This window comes from Mauremys reevesii, linkage group 10 (genome assembly GCF_016161935.1).
Source record: "Mauremys reevesii isolate NIE-2019 linkage group 10, ASM1616193v1, whole genome shotgun sequence".
Lineage (NCBI taxonomy): Eukaryota > Metazoa > Chordata > Testudines > Geoemydidae > Mauremys > Mauremys reevesii.
This window is the reverse complement of record NC_052632.1, coordinates 25,171,602-25,198,692: the sequence shown is the minus strand read 5'-3', so window position 1 is coordinate 25,198,692 and position 27,091 is coordinate 25,171,602. Positions and strand designations below refer to the sequence as shown.

The window sequence follows — 27,091 nt, the reverse complement described above, 5'->3', positions numbered from 1 at the left end:
TCTTTGTTTTTGATGTATACTTTTAGATTTAGCCATATTAAAACGCATGTTTGCTTGTGCCCAGCTTATCAAGCAATGCAGATTGCTCTATATAAGTGACCTGTGCTCTTCATTATTTATCACTCCCCTACTTTGTGTCATCTGCACAGTGACTCTGTTTTCTTCAAGGTAATTAATAAAAAATATTAGAGCATAGGGCCAGGAACCAATCCCAAGAGGAGCCCACTAGAAACACTCCTGCTTGATGATTTTCCCATTTATGTTTACAGTCTGAGACCTATGAGTTAATCCATTTAATGTGTCATGGTGATTTTATATCATTCTAGCTTTTTAATCAAAATGCCATGCGGTACCTTGTCAAATGTCTTACAGAAATCTAAGCATTACATCAACACTACTACCTTTATCAATCAAACTTATAATTTAATAAAAAAAGATTAAATTTGACAGGACCTGTTTTCTGGAAACCTGTGTTAATTGGCATTCATTATCTTACCCTCCTTAAATTGTTTATTAATTGAGTCCCATATCAGCCCCTCCATTATCTTTCCTGGGATCAGTGTCTGATTATAAATAGCCAGGTCATCCCATTTTGACCCAGCTTCCTCCAACCTTCTTTTCTTGCATCGTCGTTCAGATACTTATCATTTTTTCCATTGTCTTGCAATTTTAGTTTAATGTTCTCGTAGGTTTTGGGGTTTCAGTCCTTGTCTGTAAAAAGATACAAAATGTTTAATGAATAAAGGTCAGTAACTTAGAGCTCACATGTTTCTTCACCCCTTACACAGGCGGAAGGCTAAAGAATAATTTTGCATTTAATTACACCTTACAGGAACACTGATATATTGTGTATGAGGGTGATATGTAGAGTTTTTGCCAATTAAAAAACAACAGGTGGGTGGAAATATTATGCTCCACCCTCCATGCAGCAATCCACCTGGCCAACAAATCAGCATGCAATAGCAAATTTTATTATCTGAATTGAATAATGGAATGCCCTTTAAAGCAAGGGTACAAAAAAAGATCTGCTCAGCAGAGGATTTAATCGAGAAGTTGCCAGAAGTTCAAGGGCCACAACTAATTTGCATAACATGGAATAGATGGTAGCTAACTTAATCTTTAATGTGTCTGTATATCCCATGGAGATTTACGTGCCAGTATTAAATGTTCTGTCCTGATATGAACAGCCCTTTGTTTGCATTAAGAAGGTGCACTAGATACTAGAAACTACAGTCTCCACAGACTGAAGCTCCATATTTTAGGAAAGAGAAGATGCAGGATTCATTATAGATACCTAGCTGTGGGCCACCTTTTTTTGAACACACCCGTTTTAAGCATATAGATGAATATCTATTTAGGTAATCATAACTGATAAATGTACCATAGATGGTTCCTTGGCCATACACTAAGGTGTATCTGGTAGATAAAAGACTTTCCAGTGGACTGGAGGTTTGCCCTGTTCAGCAGAAATTCTACTTCTGTGTATCCAAGCACTAGTAACCCTTCCTGTCACACCTGCTGCCATTCATATTATCAGATCAACTAATGGTTTTACTTTGTAGTCAGTGATCTGTATCAACTTTGGACTCTCACAACTTTGGTCTAGCCAGGAGGTCAACATGCTGTAGAGGTGACTCAGAGTTCCAGGAAGTGGATGCCTAAGGTATCCCTCATGAGAACCCTTTAACCCAAACTTGGGATGCCGCTTGTGTAGGGAAAGCCCCTGGCGGGCTGGTTCAGTTTGTTTACCAATGGGAGCTGCCTGGAGCAGCGATCGGCCGGAGCTGTGGACGCGGCAGGTAAACAAACCGGCCCAGCCCGCCAAGGGCTTTCCCTAAACAGGCAGTGTCCCAAGTTTGGGAAACACTGTCCTAAAGAAAGGTTGATTCTCATTAGTTGGTAACCATTCAAACATGTTGATTTCCAACTTTACACTATATTTGGTGCTTCTTTTTGATAACTAGTTGGATACACCATACACAATTTTTATGTAGTTTCACTTACATTTATTTGGATTCTTAATTTTTGCATTTTTATTATGTTAGAAAATGGCGAATGATGCATTTCTTATTTACTAGATTTTTTTTTTAATTGTGGTTATTTTGTGTCCAGCTCTATTTGGATGGAAATTCAAATTCAATTACAAGTTAATAAAAACAGCATTTTAATTAAATACTACTACTTTAATTGTGTGGGATACATAAACTTTTTAAACCAAAGCATGTTTTGCATTTAAAACAGATTTATTAAACAAGGAAGTTTTATCTGTAGTTAATAAACTGAAGTTTTCCCAGACAGTCCTTTGTGTCCTTTAAGATTTTAGAACTAGTGGATCTCATCTTCACACCTAGTTTTTATTTATGAATCAGAGGAGGAAAACAAGTTTTCTTGCTTTCTCAACTCCCAACTGGTTTTTTAACTTTGAATAAACTAGCCATTGAACTAAACTAGTTGAATAAACTAAAATGAAGAAGATACTCTCTCTGCACCTGGAGAAGAGGCTAGTGATGTCAAAAGCTGGTTTAGCACTTCTGTAAAACCTGGTTCCAGGTTCTTAGCCAGTGACTTTCACCAGTTCAGTGGTTTGATGTTTCTTTAAAACTTGGCAGCAATGATGTATTGCTTAATATTATTTTTTATATTTTATTGAAATGATTTAAACAGATTATAATCTAAGTCAGGGGTAGGCAACCTATGGCATGCGTGCCGAAGGTGGCATGTGAGCTAATTTTCAGTGGCACTCACACTGCCTGGGTCCTGGCCACTGGTCCGGGAGGCTCTGCATTTTAATTTATTTTTAAATGAAGTTTCTTAAACATTTTAAAAACCTTATTTACTTTACATACAACAATAGTTTAGTTATATATTATAGACTTATAGAAAGAGACCTTCTAAAAACGTTAAAATGTATTACTGGCATGCAAAACCTTAAATTAGAGTGAATAAATGAAGACTCGGCACACCACTTCTGAAAGGTTGCCGACGCCTGATCTAAGTTTAAACCTTAACATATGTTTTTCAATTTCAAGTTTATTTTAAAATAGGTATATTTTTTTAAAAAATAAACCAGTATTTAATTTAAATAAGATGTTTTATCTAGATACAATTTGTGTTTTTTAAAATATTTTTTTAAAAAATCATTTTTATCCACCCTGCTGTACAGAAAATATAAGGTACTGTCCCTACCCCAAGGACCTTGCACTCAAGGGTCCCAGTCCTGCCATTGGATCCACATGGAAGCAGTCTTATCCCTATACAGATCCCTCTGCAAAATCAGGGCCTAATTAGAGAGACAGTACAATCCTGACATTTAAAGTGACAGATTATCATTTTTGCAGAATGATCCTCATGAAGTTTCATTGTCTCTTGGCTTGCTTTATTATTCAAGAGTATCGCATATGGTGCTGTGCTACAGTTCTTTAAGAAGACTACTTGGGCAGAAAAGCAAGTGTAGATGAACAAGGCTTTCAACAGAACAAATACATAGAATTACAGACATGAGGAAAAATACAAAAATACAAAAAGCCTCTCCAAAGAAGGGAAGGGAGGCAAAAAGCCTCCTTATTTAAATAAACTTCAGTTGGAATAATGAACCTAAATTAGAGACAAAATTTGTAAGAAATATTTGATTCAAACAGATTTTTAAAGACTAATGATCACAACTATTAATGAAAAAGGTGATATGAATAAACTAAACTTCTAACCACTTGCTCAGAAACATTGTTTACACTTAACAGATTCTTTCCCTATTTAATAAGTGTAGTTTTTAATTCTCCTCAAACAATGGGCTTGATTCAACTACATTTTTGGTTTTGATTCCAAAGGGAACAGTAGCTCATCCCAAATTATATAACTATAGGTATTTAATAGTGTGAATATGGCTGCTGTTGTGAAATTGTTTTTAATTAGCAGATCAAGTACAAACCCTAAGTATCACCACTTTCCCAAATGAGTGCTTGGCTGCTGAGCTAAAAGGGCATCTCCTGTAGCTCAAGTCACTAGAGGCTGTTATAATTAATTCCTAATTTTTCACAGGTGCATTTCCTATATGGTTTGTGAAGGCACCAACTTTATAGGTCAGCATCTTTAACTTTTTTTCAGAAAGTTTCATTTAAAAATTAACTTCACCTCAGTGTAGGTAACTTGTTGAGTCTTGTACTATGTGAAAGTCTTCGATAGTGTAATAATTCTCAACTGAAAGCAGCCTCTAAATATTACTGTTCCAAATATGCCACTGTTTCCTGACATTTCAACCTTATCTTTTCCTGAAAAGTAAAATATTAGCCTGTCTTCAACCTTCAAAGAGATGAGCTGTTTTTCACTGACTTGTACATAGTCTTTTAAAAAACTAATTTTAGGGATTGGCAGATATGGTGAGTAATCCTGGCTTGTAGAAAAGTGTGTGAATAGCTTTCACATGAGCTTGGAAAACATGAATAAATATCATATTTTAAAATGCTGTCAAACTTAGATAGGCATCTGTATATTGCAGAAGTTTAATATCTGCACTCCACCTGTCTCAATAAAAGCAAGATGAGTTGAATGATTCAGTGTTACTGTTTCTCAGTGAAATCATATACTAAAAGTGAGATGCTAAAGGAATCTGACTAGTTTGACATTTATGTTTACAACAATAAAATTAACTACACAACACAAATTTCTTTAGGATTTCATTTTTTCTCACAGTTAAGTGAGTAATAAAAAGATACCATGTTAAATGTATGCACATTTTTGTTAACACTTTGTATTACAACAATTAATGAAACAACTTCATACTGGAAATTTCAGCTGCAAGCAAATTAACGACTTGCTAGAGAAAACTGTAGATTATAGACACTATTAGCTAGATTCGTCAAAGGGATCAGTATAGGCAGATGCTATGCTCACATGGGACCTTCTGTGGTGTTGGAACTTAAAAATGTGGTACTATCCCTCAAGCTTTATATAATGCTTATTTAAATATTTAACAAACTATATATTTTCAAACGATGTGGCAGCCAAACCTGTATTTCTGCTCTTAAGAGTACATCAACTCTCATCTGGGACCAATATAGAATAATACAAAATGATAAAGAAGAAATAAGTTTCCCTGACAGGGAACTTTGCAAAATTCTTTAAAGGTCCAGTTAGGTGGTCCACTCTTTAATCCCACCATCATATCCCAACATATCAAGGATCAACACTTTCAACTATTCAAATATTTCATCATCCTGCCAAAACTCTCAAATTTTGAAAAGTAAAGTAGTGGGCACATAAATTAAAAAAAAAAAACCACCCTGATTCCATGTAAAAAGCAGGATTTACAGACCATTTGCTCATAGTTAGGGCTGCAGGTTTGTCATGATTGGGGGGGGTGGGGAAGTCACCTATAGTGTGATTTTTCCTGTTTGTCTGTGACTCACTCTCTCACAGCAGCTCCTCTCCTGCAGGTCTGGGCCTGGCTCCCTGCTACTGGCATTGTGACCTGGTGCACTGGGTTGCAGTGCCACTCAGGCTTGACCCACCTGGCCTTCCATCATGATAGAGGAGTGAGCTCAGAGCACGCTTGCTCTCCACTCCCAACCTCTCCTCCACACTGGGACAGGATTACGGCTGTGATGAATCGGTGGAGGTAGGGTGAGCAAATGTCCCGATTTTATAGGGATAGTCCTGATTTTTGGGTCTTTTTCTTATATAGGCACCTTTTATCCCCCACTCCCTCTCCCACCCCCTGTCCCGATTTTTTTCACATTTGCTGTCTGGTCACCCTAGGTGGAGGAGACCTTCTCTGAGTGGTCAGTGCTCAGCAGAGCAAGGAGGAGAGCATTTTTTATTTAAAATAAAAAAATCAGGGAGCAGTGACTGCTGCATGATTTTTTTATTTAAAAAAATGCCATGACAAATCTGCAGCCCTACTCATAGTCAAGTATCCTCCCTCCAGCAGTGGACAAGCATGTAAAGCTTACCATACAGTGCTGTACAGGAGGAGAGGGATGTAGTTCACCTCAGATTTTTGCTGCAAATAGGGCCATCTCACATCTTGCAAGCAGCACTGGTAGGATGCTTGAGTCCAAGAACCAGCTGTGGGACTTCTAAGTCATCTTGTTGAAACATGATCACATTTTGATACAGTGTGGGGGTATTTTTTAGTGTCATGACAGTGTGGTGATGGCCAAGTTAGTCCCTCCAGAACAAACGGAAAGTGAAAATGGTAGGATAAAGTACAGCCTAGTGCATCTATAGTGTCTAGAAATCTTAGGCCTAGACTATTACATACATCTATGTGATCTTCTTAAGTCATCCAAACGATCATTAGTATTAGTCATTAGATTTTGGAAATCATGCAGGTGTTTATCAGACTCTTAATGTTCTTTAACCAGACAAGGAAGTTTCTTGTATGGACCAAGTTGGTGCAACTCTTGCCTTCACCTCTCATACTGATTCAACTAGTTCTTGAGGGTGGATGGATGTGCGTGTACACAATCCCAGTTGATAATCAGCATATGAGATAGAAGAACTGATCAATGGAGCTGTACTGATATACATCTACCATCCAGCTTGGCACAGGTAGCGCTCTCTTCCATCACCACCACCCTGCCATTAATAATGCCTAGCTCTTATGTAGTGCTTTTCATCCATAGATCTCAAAGAGCTTTACAAAGGAGGTCAGTGGTATTATTCATTTCTGCACCTGCATACTTCATTCACGTCTAAAATTAAAAACAAAAAAGACTATGGCAAAAGAAATCTGAGCCTTCAATGTTCTAATCTATAGATATACCATCACAACAAGCAGAGTACCCAAGGCTTAGTTTATGCCAATAGGCAAATGATTTAAATGGCTAGTGTCATGAATAGTTAAGTCCAGTCACTATTTGTTTTCCTTAGCAAATCAAACAGCACGCATCAGACTTTCATTAAGAAATGATTCCATCTAATATTGCATGTTAGGGTCCTGCACTATGTACCTTAAGCAGATGTTCAGTGGCCTTTACCATATGCACTGGTGGTCACTGTCCATGTCTTAGTCCAGATAACAAAACCATCACCTCTTCTGTGATTAGTACTAAGAGGAGTATGGTCTGAGGACAGAACTAGGAGAGAGGAATTTGAGTTCTAATCCTGGCTTTGACATTAACTCTCGGTGGCCTAGGGTAGGTCCCTTAACTCTTGCTTAGTTTGCCCACCTGTGAAATGGGGACAATACTGACTCACCTACCTTGCAAGGATGAGTTAATGCTTGCACAGCACTTGGGTATTTTCATAGGGATTTTGCTCTTCAGTCAGTACCTTGTTTAGCAGTCTTATTAAACAGACTAAGTGTTTAAAGGGTCTGGTAAATGAACTACTTTTTCACCTCAGAAATGTGGCTCTTTCAAAAGAGGCAGTTGCACCAAAATTTGTACTAAAACATGTGCACTACTTCAATTGATCTCAGAGGTTTGGAGCCATGCATGTAAGGACAGACTCCAATCCCGTGACAGGATGCTAAAGAGAAGCTTGCACTGCTGCGGGCACAGCCTAGGCTGTGGTTATTCTCTATGTGGGAATACATGACTTCAATCAACAGGGCTGTCAGGTCTGTTCTTTCACTAATAGATTTGATAGTAAAGTCACTATGAAACTTAAAGTATGTGGGGCTGGGAGACCCTCCATATGTAGCTCCTCTTATCAAAACAGCAAACTAAAAGCCAACAGAATCGTAAGCAAGCAGTACTGAAAGCTAGGCATACTGCTACTGGGGTTACATAATAGTCGGCCATTCTGAGAAAGAAGCACAGGTGCCATGTGACTCTTCTATTTGGCCCTGCCCCAAGGCCCACCCCCCTGCTCAGCCTTCTGCCCTGGAAGCCCTGCCTAGGTTCCACTACCAGCCCCGCTCGGCCCCCTTGCCCATAGCTCATGCCTGTTCGCCCCCTCCCCCAACCCACCTGCTGGCCAGATGAAAAATTGAGCTAGCTAGCTGGCCACTCACGTGAGCATGCCTCTTCTCCCTTGTCCCCAGCTGGCTGGGCTCATGTGCCTCTTCGGCCGGCCGGCTGGCTGAGCCATCCATCCATTTTACCACTCATGCGCACATGCTTCTTCCCTCTCCTCCTCCCCTGCCCACCCACTGGTCAGATGCTCACAGCTCTCACATGCCTCTTTACCCCCTCCTGCGAGGCTCCCATGTGGGTGGAGCTAGGATGGGAAGATGATACACTCCAGAGGCTGTGGGCAGGCTCTTTGGGGAGGCTTAGCCTCCCATGGCCTTTTATACCCGCCGCCTATGCACAGGAGCAATGTATTTTGAGACAAAGGAAATGGGACAAGCAAAGAACCAGCTAGAAGTGGAGAGGCAGAGAAGCAGGACAGTGTCTTTGTTTTTATGTTTTGCATCGTTTGTTAAAAAAAATACACAATCTCAAATTGGAATAAGTAGCTTTGTTTTTGCTAGATTAACACTATTGTTTATTACAATTGACAATTTTTGTATGCTGCATAATAATCTTGATATACATGGCAGCTGAACCCTTATTGTCTTTACAGTATGTTGAGCAGCTATTAAACATAAAAGGGATGTTAGAATTATTTCTATCACTTGTGTTATGGCAGCAACTAAGGACTCCACTTGAGGATCAGAGCCCCATTACTCTGGGCACTACAGATATGTAACAAAGAAGATGGTGCCCAGCCCAGAAAGCTCAAGAATGATGGGATTTTCATTGTAGTATGCCAACCCATTGTTTAAAAAATGCTTCTAAAAGAAGCCAAATAGAAGCTTCATCTTTAGAAATGGGCATTTAAAAAAACCACACACCTTCCTTATAGAAGCTCCTATGTAATTTAATAAGGCCATATATATATTGTTACCTCTTTCTGACCTGAGCAGCTAGCCAACAATTCAAGGTCTAATAGGTTGTTCCAGTTAGGAGAAGGAAGAGAACATGGTGACAGTCGCTATTTCTTTGATGCAGTTTTGTTTATTTACAAAAAATGCACAAAGTCCTGTGTCTCTGAAAGCAGAAGGAATCAAATAGCAGGAAATAGCTTCTTTTGCTCAGAGCACCAAAATATTCTTTACAGTTCGCACCCCTGACCCCAAAAAACACTTCCTCAGTTTCTTCTAGGGTCAGCCACCATGCTTTCAGCTACTCCTTCAGGCTGTCTCTCAGCCTTTCCTTGTTTTTGTCTGTTCTGCTTTCCCCCTACCACATCACTAGTCAAAACAATACTCAGCAAAAGCTCCTAAGGGACTCGTATATTCCTTTTGTCTTAGGTGGGGGCTTAGCCTTGCAGTTGCTAATTGAAGGATGAGTTCACACACCTCAGTCTCAATGAAGTTTTTAACTTAGTCCATCATAGGGTTTCATCCAATTCATAATAGTATTAATGTAAAAACTGATAGTCTTGATAGGAAATTTATATCCTTCATATAGACTTTTGAAGCACCCTATAAAGTTCAGTAGAAAAGATATGACTTTCTATTAAGCTATACAGGACTTTTCCACCAGAGATTTACACAGCAAATAGATTGCATGTCAGTTATAGGAGAAAATAATGATTATTGGCATTGATGAGGTATCCATCACTATGTTTTCTGGATGCATTTTGATTGTAAAAGTGTCCCTGAAATAGGCAGTATACAGTTCATGATCCTCTGCAGTACCAAACTAGTTAACTTTAAGACAAGGAGAAAATTGTTTGGAATGCTCCTTTTAGTGTAAGTCCATAGTCCAAAGATCAGAGAAGGAAAGAGACAAAATGGAGGAAGGAATACTCTCAGTCTTAGTTTGTGGAAAATTACAGGCACAAAATGGAGCCCAGGGTCACGTGAGTTAGTCATGTGCCCTTGCATGCTTCGATGACTCCTAGGAGTGGTCATTACTCATATTCTGGCTAAAACATCGGCAGGAAGGCTCACCAGGTGGGGATGAGCTTCTTCTATAGCTCATTGTAAGAGTTAAGTATTCCTTAATGGTTCATTCACAATGTGCTGGCCAGACTGGGTGTAAATTACCTTGTGGGTGTTACCACAGGATGAAACACATTTGAAATACAGGTATATAGTCAATAGTCATAACTTTAGATATAAAGATGATATACATATACAAACAGGATAATCTTATTCAGCAAACCATAACTTCCATAAAGTGGCAATATTAATGATATAAATGGTCATGTTTCAATTATACAGCATCACACATGGAAAATCTGGACAATTTAAACTTTGTTCTAGAGGACATACACAGAGCCTTGTCTCTGAAATTTGCTTCAATTTAGATACAAGAGGCTGCTACCGAGAACACTATATATCCCCAGCATTCATGGTCCCATTTGGGAGGACAACCAAAGTGATCCTGCTGCATAGCAGAGAAGGGAGAATGAGATGGCAACTGTTATAAGAGGGACCTTGGCTAGTTTACAGCTTTATAGATTGCAGGAAATGGATTAGAAATTTTGTAACTGTGAAATCATCGCTCATAACAAGGTTTTTTGACTAATAGCTTCATAGTTAGTAGAATTCTACTTTCCATGTATCACACAGAAACTTTCCAAAACCTACTGTACATACTGTAACTCTTTCTGAGAATGCTTATAATTCCCTGATTTACATCATAGCTGTGGGGATACTGCCAAGAAAGCCATTTCAGTTCTAGTGATATGGAGGGAAACTGTTAGACAAATACAGCATTTCTTGGACAGTGTAGCGGGGCAGTCACCCCACTCAGGTTTGGAAGGGGTTAAAAACAGTCCTGGGAAAAGGCTGCCCCAGGGAGCCAATCATGAGCAGGCTTGAGGCAGCCAATGAGAGCCAAATGGCAGGGCTCCTAGGGAGGAGCTAGGTCAGTCTCACTCCAGCCTTGGAGTGGGAAGGACCTGGCTGCATGGGAGCCCAAAGGTACTGGAAGCAGAGCAGTACTGGGGAAGGGCAAAAGGAGCTGGGGAGCTCCAGCCTGGCAACTCCCCAGGCTGAGGCCTTGGTCAAGGCCTAAGGAGGTACTGGGGCTGCAGAGGTGCAGCTCGGGAATAGGCAGAGGCAGCTGGTCCAAGCCCCTTGCCAACGATGAGTGGCCATTACAGACTGCAGTTTGTCCCAGAGAAAGGGGGCTAGATGACGACTGGCAGTAGCCACTGAGGCAAGGTGGGCATAGGGGGAGGGGGTTCTCCTGCAAGGGGAGACCTAGAGTGAGGGGGTACTGGGTGGTGGCAGAACCCCAAAGGATCAGAGGGCACTGGGGTCCAGGAGGGACACGGAGCCTGAAGCAGAAGAGACACTGGCCAGGAGGGGGTGCTCTGAGGCTGAGGAGCTAATTCCCGGATGACCAGCAGGAGGTGCCACGGCAGTGAGTGCTTGATGTGCTACAGACTGAATATAGAGTATGATGCTTCCTTTAGTTAATAAAAGTCACTCAGAGCTAGTAACACCTCAGGAGAAATCCTGAATAACATTCTAGTAAGGGAAAATTATGTGTATCATATTTTCGTCCTTTATTAGGAAGTTGTGTGTAATGAGAGGATATTTATTGCTCAGGAGTTGATTGTTCTTATGGCTTATTTTCACTGTTGAGTCCTCTCTGCTCCACAGCTGCTCATGGATGTCACAGATGTAGCATTATGACTTAGATAGGGTGGGGAGAAAGACTCATGACTCTACCTAGTAACTGCTGGGGAGAAACATCTTGAACATAGTCGCTATGGTACCGCAAGTGCTGGGAGTTTAAATGTAGATAGCTATAAGGCATGATGTGGAAGGAGGAGAATACTCTCTTCTACTTGGCTACGTTAGGGTTAGGCACAGTCTAGCCCAATATTTTTCAGCTCCTATACTAGTGGTTGCTTGTTTGTTTGTTTTTTAAAGGAGTTATTCCTTCACCCTCCACTGGACAGAGATATGAACTGCTTTGGGGATCCTACATCTGATTCCAGAATAATTAATTTCTAGTGACTTACAAACCCTGGAGAGGGGAACTGTTACAGAAGGAATTTCCACTTCCCATATGTATGTAGATCTGCCGCTGAATGTCTGCTAACATTATGCTGATGTGAAACTACTGTGTCTTGGCAGAGAAACACACAATACCTTCCTCTTTCCCTTGGCAATGTTGTATTAAGGAGGTGTGTGTATGTCTTAAATAAGATGGTCTAATTGTGGAGATTTTTTTTAATCTAGGATTGTCACTGTGTGTCACGCTGAAGCCTAGAATGTCTGTTGAGTCAGTGTGAAGTGATGGAAACAGCTATCATCATGGTCGAGAGCTCTTTTCTTTTTTTTGAACCTGGTGATAGTCTAATCATTGCTGGGATTTGCAGCCTGTTACAGTCCACTGTTTATGTTCTCAGACAAGACACAGTGCAAAGTAAAATACAGAAAGCTATGACAAGAGTCCTAAACCATTGTGATATCAGACGTAACTCAATCCCCTCCCTTACTCTGCATCTAATTTGCATGTAACAGTTACAATGGTGGGTTACTTGGCCCAACTGCCAGACCTATGGGATAGCATGGGCTTTCAGCTACTAGGAGACTCATAATGACTATGATTCCTAATAATTGAGGTCTATAGACAACTTCTGCAATCAATTAAAACTATTTTTTCTAGAGTTACAGGGAATATGGCTATAAATACTACTCAATAAGACAAGTTCTATGATGTCACTTTTAAACAAGATTCTCTAAGGCATATGTTCAGTGGTGTTGCACCATTTTTTGTGCAGTTTAACACTTCGGCCAAGCACTGTAACCATTGTCTGGCATTATCCCAGTGCAACAATGCTCTTTACTGTTGAATTGTTTAATTGAACAACAGTGGACACAAAGGCCAAACCAAATATTTATTTGCTTGGGTTTTCTTTCCCCTGTCTGGAATATAAGAGGTGGTAAACATTTAGCACTGAATTTGCTCTGATGTAAGTGACACTGGGTGCAATCTAGTAGTCCTTATGACAGTAAACTCCCTTTGACGTCGATGTGAGAAATGCTGGAGTAGGACCTTAATTTTTAGAGTTGCAGTAGATAAATTGTGTGGCTTGTTTATCCTTTCATTTATAAATGATCAAGGATCTATTTTTAATAGACTAAGGTTATTTTAACATAGTAATCAAATTACAACAGAAAAACCCTGGAGATTAAAGAGGTGCTTTTTTTTTTTTAAAGCAATGCTTTTTATTTGCCTTCAGGCAAAAAAATGAATGTACTGTAGTAATAAGTGAACCTGTTTTCATCTTGATTATTTTCATCTAATTAGAACATTTCCTATAACTTCAGTCATTTTGGAATCTGTTCTGTCCCTGCTGAATGAGTGTAACTCCATTAACGTTAATGAGAGTTGTACATGCGCGTTGCAGGGAGAATTAGACTCCTGTATGGGCTAATTACCTTTTATTGACCTGCATGCTGATTTGTTGGAAGCAGTTTAGAGAAGCATTTAAAATTTATTTTAAAATGCCTGGCATACAGGAGGCTCATTTTAGACATTTAGGAGGTTGGAGGTGGAAGATTTACACTGAAGTACTGTATGCTGATCTTTGCACATTTGCTCAAAAAAGGGGAAAATATAAACAAGTTAAATATACCTATCAGACATTATGGAATCATGTTATAAACAAAATAGATCACTCTGAAGTGTTTATACTTATGCTGAATTCCTCAAGGTATGATGTTATAAGTAACAACCAGCCTCGGGAGACTGAATGCAATCAGTTTTACAGGCATACACCTTGTGGAGTGCTTAAGTAAACCACATGTGTTGAACAATGTTTGTTTTGCAGATGTTCATTTAGTATCTGTTTGTGCATTCATACTGTTTCAGGTTCCCCACCTTAACTTATCCAAGCTAATAAAATTTTGGCAGCAGCTATGATTGCCATATCATGTGGATCTTTGCTTGCTAAATATAAGTGTCTAGTGTCTGCAAGCGTAAAAAAAATTAAAACAAATCCGTGACTTCAACAGCAATTAATAGGAGTGCCTCAGTCTGACATGTCTTTCTTGCTGATGTACCAATGGAAATATGCTATTGTGAGCAGATACCGTTCCCAAACTGCTCTCTGATATAATCCACATACTGTGCAGAATCCAAACTCATCCCCTTCTTGGGGTTTGACTTATTAACAGCTATGCAACAATATCTTCAGCTTAAACATCTCTCAAGAGTTTGGCATCTCCCAAGGTACCTTCCTTAGGACAGTTCAGCCTACTTTCTTTGAGTGATGTTTTATTGGTGCTCTACTGTACATTTGGCAGCATCCTCTGCACCTGTGATCAAAGATCTTCATCAGCAGTGCCTGTTGGACCGCACATGGCACCTTCCCCATCTCGCACCATGAGCGGGATGTGTATATATAGCACTGTGTGATCTGGGTGCCCCACCGTTCCTTTCTACTGCCTTTGGCCTGGGACGCAATCCCCAGCAAAGCCCGCTTCTCCTCCTTTGACTAGCTAGATAGTGCCTTACCTGTTAGTTTTTAGTGTAGTTCATAGTTACTTTGTTATTTTCGTCCTCTCCCTTAAAAAAATAAAATAAATAAATTATTTTTTGTCTTCCTGTTAGTTTGTAGCTTAGGTTTCCATTTTCCTGCTGCCCACCCTCTCTGAGCTGGAGAGTCTCCCACAATCACTAGTGGGAATTAGACACACAAATCCTTCAGCATATCTTCAACCCCTTGGGATTCCCCATCATAGACCTCTTTGCCACACCAGAAAACGCCTGCTGCCCTCAATTTTGTCTGAGAGCAGGACAGAGACATGGATCCCTGGGAGATGCATTTCTCATCACATCACGCTGCTATTCTGTGCCTTTCCTCCTTTCTCTCTCCTGTTCCGAGTACTCCACAAGATACAGGGGGACCAGGCCTGTATCATCCTTATAGCTCTGACATGGCCACAACAGATCTGGTACATTTACCTCATACAGTAAGCTCTCCGATCCCTCTCCGTCTGACTCTACGACTCCTTTCACAGGACACAGGTCACATCCTCCATCCCAATCCACAACTATTCCACCTGAAAGCATGGCTCCTCCATGGTTCCTGGATTCGGAAATAATCTATTCAAAACCATTTAAACCAGTACTCTTGAATAGCAGGGGTAATACAACTAGACACATTTACCTGCACTAGATTCCAATACTGATGTGCCTCCAATCAGGTCAAGGCAATGAGTGCCCCTGCACCACTGCTTATCCTGGAATATATTTTACACCTTAAATGATTGGTGATAGCCACAAGTGCCATTTGTGTGTATCTGGCAACCATCACGACCTTTCACTGCCAGATAGATGGCCACTCCATCTTCACCCATCCGCTCACGAAACATTTCCTGAAAGACCTTTGTGACGGACCACGCCCCTAGGGTCAGGGCAGCGTGGCCTAATGGCCAGAGACTACAAAGCAGCCCTTTGGCGCAGGGCAGTGTGGCTTAGCGGCCAGAGTCTATAGAGCCACTGTGACGGTCCACGCCCCTACAGTCAGGGCAAGGTGGCCTATCGGTCACAGTCTATGAAGCAGCCCTTCAGTGCAGGGAAGCGTGGCATAGCAGACGAAGTCTACAAAGCAGCCCTTTGGCGCAGGGCAGCATGGCCTAGTGGCCAGAGTCTATAGAGCCACTCTTCAGTGCAGGGCAGCATGGCATTGCAGCCAGAGTCTATAGAGCCACCCTTCGGTGCAGGGAAGCATGGCTTAGTAGTCAGAGTCTATAGAGCCACCCTTCAGTGCAGGGCAGCGTGCCCTAATGGCCAGAGACTATAGAACCACCCTTCGGTGCAGGGAAGCGTGGTTTAGTGGCCAGAGTCTATAGAGCCACCCTTCAGGGCAGCATGGCCTAGCAGCCAGAGTCAATTTGGCCACCCTTTGGCACAGGGCAGCGTGGCCTAGTGACCAGAGTCTATAGAGTTGGGGCACCCACTAAGGGGTGCGGCAGCCCCGGTAGGGGGGACCAGGCCCACCTGACTCCACCGGGCCCCAACCCAGGGCCCTAACAGTGGCGTAGTGGCTTGCCACTGACTCAGCATGGGGGTCCTACCGAAACACGCTGAGTTTTCCTGGGCAGGAAGTACCACTCCGCCACCCTCCCTAGGTCACTTCCTACCAGAGTCTGCATTGGGGTTTCCCATGAGATGTTGGGTTCTCTGTGTTCAGGAGGGCTGGTCATCTCTGGGGGCTCCTCCTGTCGCTGGGGGGCAGGCAGGCCGTGAAAGTCTTCAATTCCCAGTGCAGTCAGTGGCTGTGGCTGGCCCTCCGCAGGAGTTTCCCAGGCAGGTCCTTCCCCTGCGGCCTCCAGCCCAGAATGAGCTGGGCTCCCTCCCTTTATACTACTAGAGCACTTGGATAATGCCCATATCTCGCCAAGGAGGTGGGACTTCCGCTGTCAATAACATGGGCTCAACCCTGTCTGGGATAGTGTGGGGTAAGCACACCCCATCACAACCTTCGAATGTTTATTCTCCCATAGGGGACCCAACCCCAGCTTGGGACCCTGGCCTCGTTCTATGCTCTCTTATTGGACCTCCATTTGAACCCATGGCAATGTGCTCCTACATTTATTTATCCATTAAAACAGTATTTCTTGTTGCTATCACCTCTGCTTGATGAGTTGGTGAAATTGGAGCTCTTTTGGCATACCCCCCATATACAATTTTTCATGCTATATCCACATCCCAAATTGCTACCCAAGGTACCATACTCTTTCCATCTAAATCAACCTATTCACCTTCTCTGCTTCTTTCCAAAGCCACAGGGCAACCAACAGCAGGCAACATTGCACATCCTAGATGTCAGATGAGCATTAGCTTTCTATCTGGACAGAACTAAACCTTTCCAAAAATCTCTACACTTAATTCCTCTCAATGACCAAAAGATCGAAAACCACAGCAATTTCTAAGCAATGCCTTTCTAAAGGGATCTTGCAGTGTATACATCTATCCTACCAACTACACAATTGACCATCTCCTCCTGGAAAAAGAGCACATTTCACCAGCTCGCTCTCCACCTCAATTGCCTTTCTCAATAATGTCCCAATGGCTGACATTTGCAAAACGGCCACATGGGCATCAACAGATGTTTTTAGCTGTCACTACGCCATTGCTCAGGATGCTGCAGATGGTACTCTATTAGGACACACTGTAAATGCCGCTCCAAAGTCCAGCCTTCCAACTAGGGACACTGCTTTATACTTATCTACAGTGAAGCACCCATAGGAACATCACTCAAAGAAGAGAGGATTACTCACCCTGTGCAGTAATTGAGGTTCTTAGAGATGTTTCCCTATGGATGCTTCACTACCTGCTCTCCTCCCCTCTGCTTTGGAGCTGGACCATAAACTCTGTGGCAGAGAAGGAACTGGGGGGCGGTTGGACTGCACAGCGTTATGTAAATCCTGCTCATGGTGCGAGATGGGGGAGGAGCATATGTGTGGTTTGATGGGCACTGCTGATGAAGATCTCAGATTCCAGATGCAAGGGGCACTGCCACACCCACAGCGGAGCACCCATAGGGGGATACATCTTGAAGAACCTCAGTTACTGCACAAGGTGAGTAACCCTCTCTTCCAGACTTTGTTTTATCTTAAACCATTCCTACTGGCTGGAACAATTTTTATAATGGGGGTGCTGAGAGCCATTGAACCAAACAGTAAACCCTGTTTATAATGGAAACCACTTCAAGCCAGCGGGTGCAGCAGCACACCCAGCACCTCTAGTTCCAGCACATGTACCTACTGGGCACTGGTTTGCAAATGAGTTACTAAAAGGGAAAACATAAGAGTTGGGCAAATACTACAATGAATTTTCCATGGATATTCGCTCAAATTTAAAAGTAACTTTGCTTCAGCTGGATTCAACCCTTTGGTGTTTATTTCAATAGGCATTGAAGTAATCCTGTCCATATAATTCAATCCATTTAATTCAAGCCTGTCCATATAAAGCACATTTTAAACCTGCACACTTGAGAAGGCGTACCTAAAATGGTATGTTAAAGATTTATTTTATAAATATTACATATAAAAAGGTTGGGTTCCGTTTTTAAATTTAGAGCAGGGATTTGACCTCTATTTTGTATGAAAAATGTAATTTGTCTTCCTCAAATTTACAGCACCGTACAGTGCTTACAGTGTACTTCCAGTGAGGCATTTTCAACTAAATGATTTTTTTTTAGTTAATCCAGTTTTTAAAAGTTAAAATTAAGAAATGGTTTCTCCGCTATCCTTTAATTAAACAGGGCGCAATTTAATGCTGTGCAGGGAGCCTGCACAAACCCATTAAGGGCATAAATGGTGCTTTCAGCCTTGTGTGTATCCCTCCGCATATGAATCTCATCACAGAGAACAGAATGTTTTGTTCCTTCATGGGGAGAATGTTGGGTGTGGAAGATTCCATGGCAGTTGGGAATGACAGTTGGAGAGAGGAGACCAAAGAAAATGCAATGACTTCAGGACCCTTTTCAGGAGGAATGAATCAGACCAGGCAGGGAGGGAAGTTAGCAAGACACAGTGTAAAGTGTTTAATGAGACTGTCGTTAAGGGGGCTATGGGGAAAAAGATGGATTAGAAGAAATCAACAGAATGAATCCGAGAATAAAAGGAGAGCACCAAGAGAAATGCACTGAGAAATCTAGCATGTGAAGGTATATGTGAAGCTGAGTGCTTCTTGCGGCACTGAGAGTACAAATGGATTAACTGATGTCTGAAGCCTGACTTTAGTTCAAAATATTCTCCCGTTTACTCCCCCACCCCCCCCAAACGATTAACTATGAGGGCCTGATTCTCCTCTCATTTAAGGTATGTCTACACTTACGGTGGCATGTAGAATACAGACACTGCATGCCCAGCTAGCATAAATAGCTGTGTTGATGGTGAGCCATGGCTTAAGTGAGAAAAGTAGAGCAGAGTGCCCTGTGATATATACACATCTAAACCCTGTGGTGTATACCCTACATGGCTCTCTCTACACACCCAAGCAGTGCCTCTTCTGTCTACAGGCTATTTTTAGCAGTATAGTGTGCTGCTGCCTCCCGACTGCCGGAGACTTCCCCTGCTGCATGTAGCTACACATTGCAGTGACATGTGTGGATGCAGCCTGCCTTTCACTGGTGTGTGTAACTATACATGTAGTTCCTATACTTTACATGTCATGATAAGTGTAGAGACAGCCTTACACTAGTGTAATTCCATTGACTTCTATGAAGTTACTCCTGCTTTACATGAAAGTGAGAACAGAAATTCGGCTCCTTAACCAACACTTTCAAACCTGGGTGTCTGAAGTCACAGTCCTAAAATCTATCTATATTTAAGTACCTAAATAGAAGTGGCCTTACTTTTCAGAAATGTTGAGCACTAACAAATTTGACTGATAACAAAGGTGCCCAGAACCTAAGCAAATCAAACCACTTCTTTTTAGGTACCTAACAGGGCCAATCAGAGGCGGGGAGGGGAAGGAGGGCCATTTGGTCTGGGCCTCAAGCTCAAAGGTGGCCTCAAATTTAGACACTTGTTAATTTTTTGGCATTTGATAAGTTTCGCAACTTGTTTTTATGTGCATCCCTATCGGACCAAAATGTGACACACACTCTCAGCTTAGAGCTGCAAATTTAAGCAAATAAGAGATGTGATTTGGTAAAAGACATATTAAAGAGTTAAAAATGTTCATAAATATTAATAAAAATATATCGGTTCTGATGACACAAGATTAGACTGTGATGAACGTGTCCTCTCAGATCAGCTGATTATATAAACAAACCACTACTAATGGCTGGTGCTGGATCAAGTGCGTGTTGAAGGTAGAGAACTGTTACATTTTAGTGTCTTTATAGTTTTATGTGTAGTTGACTAAGGAATTATTTATGTGTGAGAATCCCTCATTATTACCTTCATATGGTAGCTAAAAGAGGTGACTGGTTGGTTGAGCCCTAGCTTGGTAGCTTGGCCATCATCATAGGCTTTCGTAGTCGATAGGCCCAGATTCAAGATGAAAATTAGTGAGGACAATTTTGTACAGTGAGTTTCGTGAGGACACACGTTTGAAATTTGTGGACATTATCCCTCTGTCTGTATACGTGCCTGTGTTTACTATATATTGTGACAGGGTCAGGCCAGATGGATACAGGAGAGAGTTAGAAGACAGATATATTAGTCCCAGATTAAGTAGATCCCTTTTCCCTGGGTAAGGTAACAGGGGCAGTTCCAGAACAAGCAGGAACTTGTTGGAACCAATTACGGCAGGCAGGCTAATTAGGACACCTGGAGCCAGCTGTTTCAGGAGGCACTCTAGACAGCTGCAGTCCACAGGGTCCTGGGCTGGAACCCGAAGTAGAGGGCGGGCCCGGGTTCCCCCCAAACCTCCCAACTCCTGATCAGACACAGGAGTTGTCCTGGACTGCAGGTTCTACCAGAGGGGAAGGTCTCTGGGCTGTTCCCTGACCCACATGGTGAATCTCTGAGGCGAACAAATACGCCAATAAACACAGGACCCACCAAGATAGAGGAGGAACTTTGTCACAATATATATATGTCATCCCTTTGTCTTCAGCGCAGCCTGTTATATTATACCTTGCATGCTTGAGTTTTGATTTAGTGATAAGGATAATAACCTGTCTGACTGTTTCATTTTGTGTTCTTAATTAATATTCCTTCATTTTAAGTCTTCAGCATTTGTGTACCATTCAGCATTTGTTTACATCTTTACTGTAGAATATTTCAAGTGTGGATAGGCCACATATTGACCAGATAGATCACTATGAAGAGAAGATTTGAAAGTGGTGCAAGCAAAAGATGGCAAAAACAATTGAGTGAAGCAGCAGCTAAGAGCTCAAAGATGACAACTTCATTTCTCAAACCACTGGAAAACACACCTTGCCCAACAAACAATGCTACAGATAATGAAAACTCCGCAACTGCAACAGGTGATATTTCAATGCAAATACCTGAACATGAGGACAGTAGTCCAGAAGGAGATGTGCCAACAGTAACAGATGCAGCAGAAAATCCTGTGTACGATCAAGAAACTCAACAGCAACAGGAAGATGTAGACCTTACGCAGCAAAAGCAATTCACGAGTACTACAGGTTTGACTGTGACTGACATTGGAATTATTGAGAAGAGCAATGCTGCCCAAATGCAGTCTTTTTTCAAATTAGTTGTTTTGAAATTCTAAGTAACATTCCACGAGATGCTGATAATCATGCTTTCCCTACTCGTCTGCTGACAAAAACTCTTCCAAATGGTGAGACCTGCACAAGAAACTGTTTTTCTGTATTCCAGCATAACCAGTCTCTGTAGTGAGCACCCAGCTTCATTTGAACAAAAGTGCTACAAATGCATCAGTTCTCTCTCATCAATGAGGATGGAGCATCAACAGAGGTTGGAGGAAGTTGAAAGAACAAATTCCATCACATGAGAGTTCAACATCACACAAAGAAAACTATGTTGCACGGAAATCAGCCAGTAGGGCAGCATCAGCTGAAAGTTCAGTTGAGAATTTACTCTTGACTGAACTCTCTACAGAAACTAATAACTGGAAAAGAAAACTTCTTGAGCACATCCTGAATGTCATCCTTTTTCTTTCTGAGCGGGGATTGGCTTTCTTTGGTTCCAGTCAATGTATTGGTGATTGTGCAAATGGAAACTTTCTAGGCATAGTTGAGCTTCTCAGCAAATATGACCCACTTTTATCAGAGCATGTTAAATGTGTTCGAGAATCGCAAGAAAGACAAAAGCACATGCAAGTCCATTATCTCTCCACATGCATACAAAATGAGTTTATTGAGCTATCTGAGTCATTCGTACAAACAACAATTCTTGATGAGATTCAAAATGCCAAGTATTTTTCAATCAGTGTTGATGTCACTCCAGATTGTTCTCGCAAGGAACAGACTACTATGGTTATTCAATATGTTAAGATTGTAGACAGCTCAAAATTTTCAATTGAAGAAAGCTTTATTTTGTTAATTTCACGAGAAAAACTGGAAAAGAAATTGCTGCTCGAGTACTAGCAATTCTAGAATGTTTTAAGTTAGATTTTCAAGTCTGCATTGGTCAAGCCTATGACAATAGATCTGATATGACCGGGAAGTACAAAGGTGTACAAGCAGTTCTGCTTAAGCATAATTCAAACTGTATTTTCTCCAGCTGTGAAAACCACACCCTAAACCTTGTAGGTGTTGACTGTGCTGTCATGCAAGGAGGCAATTACTTACTTTGGAACTGTTCAGCAAATGTACAAGCTCTTCAGTAGCAGTCCACAAAGGTGGGAAATTCTGACCCAGTTGCACAGCATTTGAATTCAGTGAGGAAGGCTTTAAATGAGCTTGAATCCCTCAAACTCACTGCACAGGCTTAAACTGAACTTCAGTCTATTCAGAAGCACATGTCCAAATTTGAATGCATTCTGATGGGATCTTTGTTGATGAAGCTACTTACAATGATCCACCAAACTAATCTGGTAATTGAAGCATGCAATGCTACACTTATGTTGAGACGGATAACATTGAAAGTCTTATCAATGACATTCAACAGATTCATGAACAATGGGATGCGATCCTGACTGAGTCCAAATTAGTAGCACAGAATATTGGCATTTCATCTGAGTTCTCCACCAATTGCAACTTGCCTACTGAATCCGATGCCGAGCAGCATTATAAGGTCAATGTCTTCCTTGTCATGATTGACTCTATTCAGTCAGGTCTTACATGTTGATTTGAGTCACTGCAACTAATTTGTACCCTTTTGGGGTTTCTTTGGCAGTTCAACATACTAAGTAATGAAGATCTGCTTTCTGCAGCTGAACAATTTCAACAACAGTACAACAATGAAATCTCAAACGATCTCAGTGATGAGGTCATCTTCCTCAAACAAATATATTCAATGAATTTTAAGTTGGATTGCAAGCCAATGGAATTGCTTCAAGAAATACTCAAATTTGGACTCTCTGCAGTGTTTCTTAATATCACAATTGCATTGCATTTTTTTTTGTCAGTTTGCCTGCATCAGTGGCTTCAGGTGAACGCACCTTCAGTGTGTTGAAGCAGGTAAAGAACTATCACCATTCTACTATGGGACATGAGCGTTTTAATGGGCTCGCCATGCTTAATATCAACTGTGACATTGCACGAAAGCTAGAATTTTCCTCAATAGTTAGTGCATTTACACAGAAAAAGGCTAGAAAAGCATTTCTTAAATAAAAAAATTCAAATTATGTCTCACTCTTTTTTTGATGCCTTATTTTGTTTTCATGTGTCATCATTTTTTATTTTTATTATGGGTAGGGGCCTCAAAAGCTGGAAGTGGCCCGGGCCTCTCTGAATCTCTGAGTGGGCCTGTACCTAAATATGGATTTTAGGACCCTAACTTCTGACTCCTGAATCTGGCAATTTTGGCCCTTAACTCTAATTAGCTACTAGGATGATCAGGAGATGAGAGGGCCTGTCTTAAAAGAGGAGATTGGAAGAGATTGGGTAACACTGATCACTAATTTGGCTCCTGAACCACTGAGGTCTTAGTATCAATGCACTAGATGATTACAATTGTCCCTTCTGTCCTTGAAATCTACTAATCTAGCCTGTTGTTCCCTCCAATTAGGTTTGGAGGAGCCAGAGGAGGGAAGAAGCTGGCAGCTGATGAACTTTGAGGAATGCAGCTCCGAGTTCCCCCGTTTTTGCCTGAAATTCCAGTTGGGCTTTGTCAGAGTAAAAGTATCAGATGGTAAACCATTATGGTTCACCAGCTGATTGGCAGTCAGAGTCTGGAGTATCATCTGAGGTGAGGGGAAAGAACATGTAAAGGCATGGTGGTGGGGGGAAAAGCTTGAGGAAGGAGGGGATTGATGGAGATGTGTGGTGCGGAGGTGACAGATTGCAATTTCAGCTGGCAATCCAGAGCTGCTGGTTCACAAGTTGAAAACCTGAAGGGCAGGAGAAGAAGATTGCAGAGGTAAGGCAAGGGACTATGGTTGAGAGATATTTCTGAAGGAGAGAAGAACATGAGGAGTACATAACAGTGGAATAACAGGCTGAGGGGATGTTAGACAATAGACTAAGGAAGAAGTCTGTTATCTGAGGGAGCTATCAACTCTGACATTTGTCAGAATTAACAGCTGTGACAGTAGACTGTGCCAGCTGGACTAGTGGGGCACATTTATACTAACACACAATCAGCTAGAGCTTTATCCCTACAAGTTATTGGGGTAACTTTAATCTATTGTTTCCTCTGTGGCAAACAACTAAAGCTCTTTCTTGAGAGAATTTTAGTCCACTGAGGGACATCACAATCAATCGATCTCTTCAGGCATCTGAACGGTCAATATAAAAGCTGTCATGAGATGACTATGATGAAAACGTTTGGAGAGAGCAAGAGCTCTCATAATTAGGTAGCAGACCAGAAGCGGTAGTTCAGACTAATCAGGTTTGAAGTTCAGCCTTATTATCATAGTTGACAAAGTGCATGACATCCAATTGCATGAAATATAATCATCTCCTGCAATTAACCACTGTTGAAGGGTTTCCTTCTGACACTGTCTTCCCAGAAGCTTCCTTTCTGCAAGCTTACAGAATTACATTAAAATCTTCACAGAAACCAAACATACACTCCCAGTTTTGCCTACTGAGGTAATGTAAGTCCTTCAATTTAGAGGTTAGCCCACACTACAACTTCCTACTCACATTAACAGAGAGTGCAATTCAATCCACTTGCAAGACAAGGTTACCCAAATAGCCTTAGAGGTTCCTAGTCTATCCTAATATCCTTCAGAGGATTCATACAGCTAATAGAATGCACTATTACAATATGAGTCAGTAGATATTTAAGCAATTAAGCCCATTTTCTTTCAACAATAAATGAATTCAGTCTTTCCTCAATAAAATGAAGCAGTAATAGAAGCAAACTCTCATCACTTCTTAAAATAAGTTGCCAAAATCATTTTTAAAAAGTCTCTTAAACGTGGGGATGGTACTGCCACCTATTGCGGCTGCCTAACACATACCATTATCAGACCATATTTTCAGTTGCTTATAACTTTGCCAAACTTTAACCATTTGGGCTGTATTTTCCATGCCTGGTGTCAGCTTCAGACTGAATTATTTTTTTTAAACTTCAGCCAAAACTTTTAGAACAAGGCTTTTTCTGGTGACCTGTTCTTTGTACCACTCTAGGGTCCTCATGTTTTGAAGAAGGAACTTGACATTTGGCAAGGGGTGGCCTTTGTATCAGGGAAGTGCCTTTTGCTCTCTGAAAAACTGCCCAAATTTGGCCAAATTATAGGCCTTTGAAAAACTGCACTTTACACATGCTCACTGTGATGAAGTGGGAATTTTGGTAATGTTTTTATGAATCCTGTGTGTGCCTCAGTTTCCCCTATGTGTAGTAGTGTTATCCAGTGAGTAAAAAACAATTGTTTGTTCTCAGAGCAGGCTAAGGGCTTGTCTACGCTACAAAATTAAGTCGACTTTATCTAATTTGACCTTGAGCCTCCAAATTAATTAAGTTGATTGTGCATGGCCACACCATGCTCATTGTCTTGACAGAGTGCATCCTCACTAGCAGTGCCTGCATTGATGCACAAAGCAGTGCATTGTGGGTAGCTGTCCCAAAGTGCAACTTGCCACAGTGTGTTTTGGGAAGTTTGTGCAATGCGTCATGGGACCAAAACGTTGTCGCAAGGGAGAATAGGAACATTGCGTTGGCATCCCATGATGCAACGTACTCCCTCCCTTTCATCAATGGCAAACAACCAAGTGGTTTTCACACATTAAAACTGCCACACGTATGCCATAACCCCAGAAGCATGGAGCCTGCTCAGTTGTGCACTCTTGCTGTGAGCATCTCAAACACCTCACGCCTTCTCCTGCAGTATTTCCAGAGCCGAAATAGGGTCTGCCGCATGAAACATAGTGTTGTCCTGCAAGCAGCCCTGCTGCAAGCCATTGAAAAAAACAATTCACAGTTGCTCCTGGCAGTCACAGAGTAGCTGCATTCTGAGAGCCGTTTCTAGTCTTGTGAAACAAGCACTGACTGGTGGGACCGCATCATTTTGCAGGTATGGGATGATGAGCAATGGCTGCATATCTTTCGAATGCATAAGGCCACCTTCTAGGAACTTTGTGCAGAGCTTTCCCATGCCCTGCAGTTCAGCAACACAAAAATGAGAGCTGCTCTGACACTGGAGAAGTGAGTGGCGATTGCTATTTGGAAGCTTGCAACGCCAGTTACCGGTTAGTGAGGAATCAATTTGGAGTAGGTAAATCAACCGTGGAAGTGGCTGTGCTCCAAGTGTGCAGGGTCATTAATCGACTTCTGCTACGAAGGGTAGTGAGTCTGGGAAATGTGCAGGACATAGTGGATGGTTTTGCCGTGATGGGGTTCCCTAATTGTGGTGGGGCAATAGATGGCACGCATATCCCCATCTTGGTACCAGACCACCTTGCCAAAGAGTATATAAACCAAAAGGGATACTTTTCAACGGTAGTGCAAGTGCTGGTGGATCACAAGGGGCATTTCACTGACATCAGCGTTGGATGGTCAGGAAAGGTTCATGACACGCGCATCTTTAGGAACTCGGGTCTGTTCAAAAAGCTGCAATCTGTGACTTTCTTTCCAGACCACAGAATGAACATTGGTGACATTGAGATGCCTATAGTTAGCCTGGGGAACCTTGCTCCCTACCCCTTGCTCCTATGGCTCATGAAGCCATACACTGGCCATTGAGACAACAGTAAGGAACGATTCAACTATAGGCTCAGCAAGTGCAGAATGGTGGTTGAATGTGCCTTTGGTTGTTTAAAAGGGTGCTGGAGAAGTTTACTAACAAGGTTGGATCTTAGTGAAGAGAACATCCTCATGGTTATAGCTGCCTGCTGTGTGCTCCATAATATCTGTAGAAAAAAAGGGGGGAAATTTTCCACAGGGGTGGGCAGTTGAGACAGATTGCGTGGCAGCCATTTTTGAACAGCCAGACACCAGGGCAATAAGAAGAGCACAGCAAGAGGCGCTGCATATCCACAAGGCTTTGAAAAGCCATTTCAGTAATGAGTCACAGTAATGTGAGCTGCTTGTCTGCACTGTGCTTTCCCCAACCATCACCTGACTTGTATCACTGTCCCTGTAAAGCCAACCCCCCACCCAAGCCCACTGCTTCTACTCACTAAAGAA

The 27,091-nt window shown here is 41.7% G+C and overlaps 1 protein-coding gene and 1 long non-coding RNA gene across 19 annotated transcripts in view; one reads left to right on the top strand and one right to left on the bottom strand.

The window, feature by feature from the left end:
• Positions 1–402: 402 nt before the first annotated feature.
• LOC120373009 lies at positions 403–16,159 on the bottom strand. 2 transcript variants are annotated; one of them, XR_005585327.1, is made up of 4 exons: positions 16,049–16,159; positions 14,868–14,991; positions 14,418–14,468; positions 403–711 (listed from the first exon to the last, which is right to left on the bottom strand). It is a non-coding gene; the product is annotated as an uncharacterized LOC120373009 (long non-coding RNA). The 2 variants fall into 2 exon arrangements; XR_005585328.1 differs by lacking the exon at positions 16,049–16,159 and adding an exon at positions 15,073–15,104.
• Positions 11,172–27,091, top strand: part of ZNF280D (zinc finger protein 280D) — a 140,368-nt gene continuing 124,448 nt past the window's right edge. For 6 of the 17 annotated variants that reach the window (XR_005585325.1, XR_005585324.1, XM_039490753.1 and 3 more), the window contains exons 1-2: positions 18,234–18,579; positions 23,528–23,707. Coding sequence is in view for 11 of the 17 variants with exons in the window: in XM_039490753.1 (XP_039346687.1) it covers positions 23,661–23,707 (47 nt within the window). In the remaining 6 variants the exon portion in view is untranslated. Of the gene's footprint in view, positions 11,307–11,657; positions 11,687–11,821; positions 12,079–18,233; positions 18,580–23,527; positions 23,708–27,091 lie in introns of those variants that run through there. The other 11 variants (XR_005585326.1, XR_005585322.1, XR_005585323.1 and 8 more) reach the window with 7 other exon arrangements.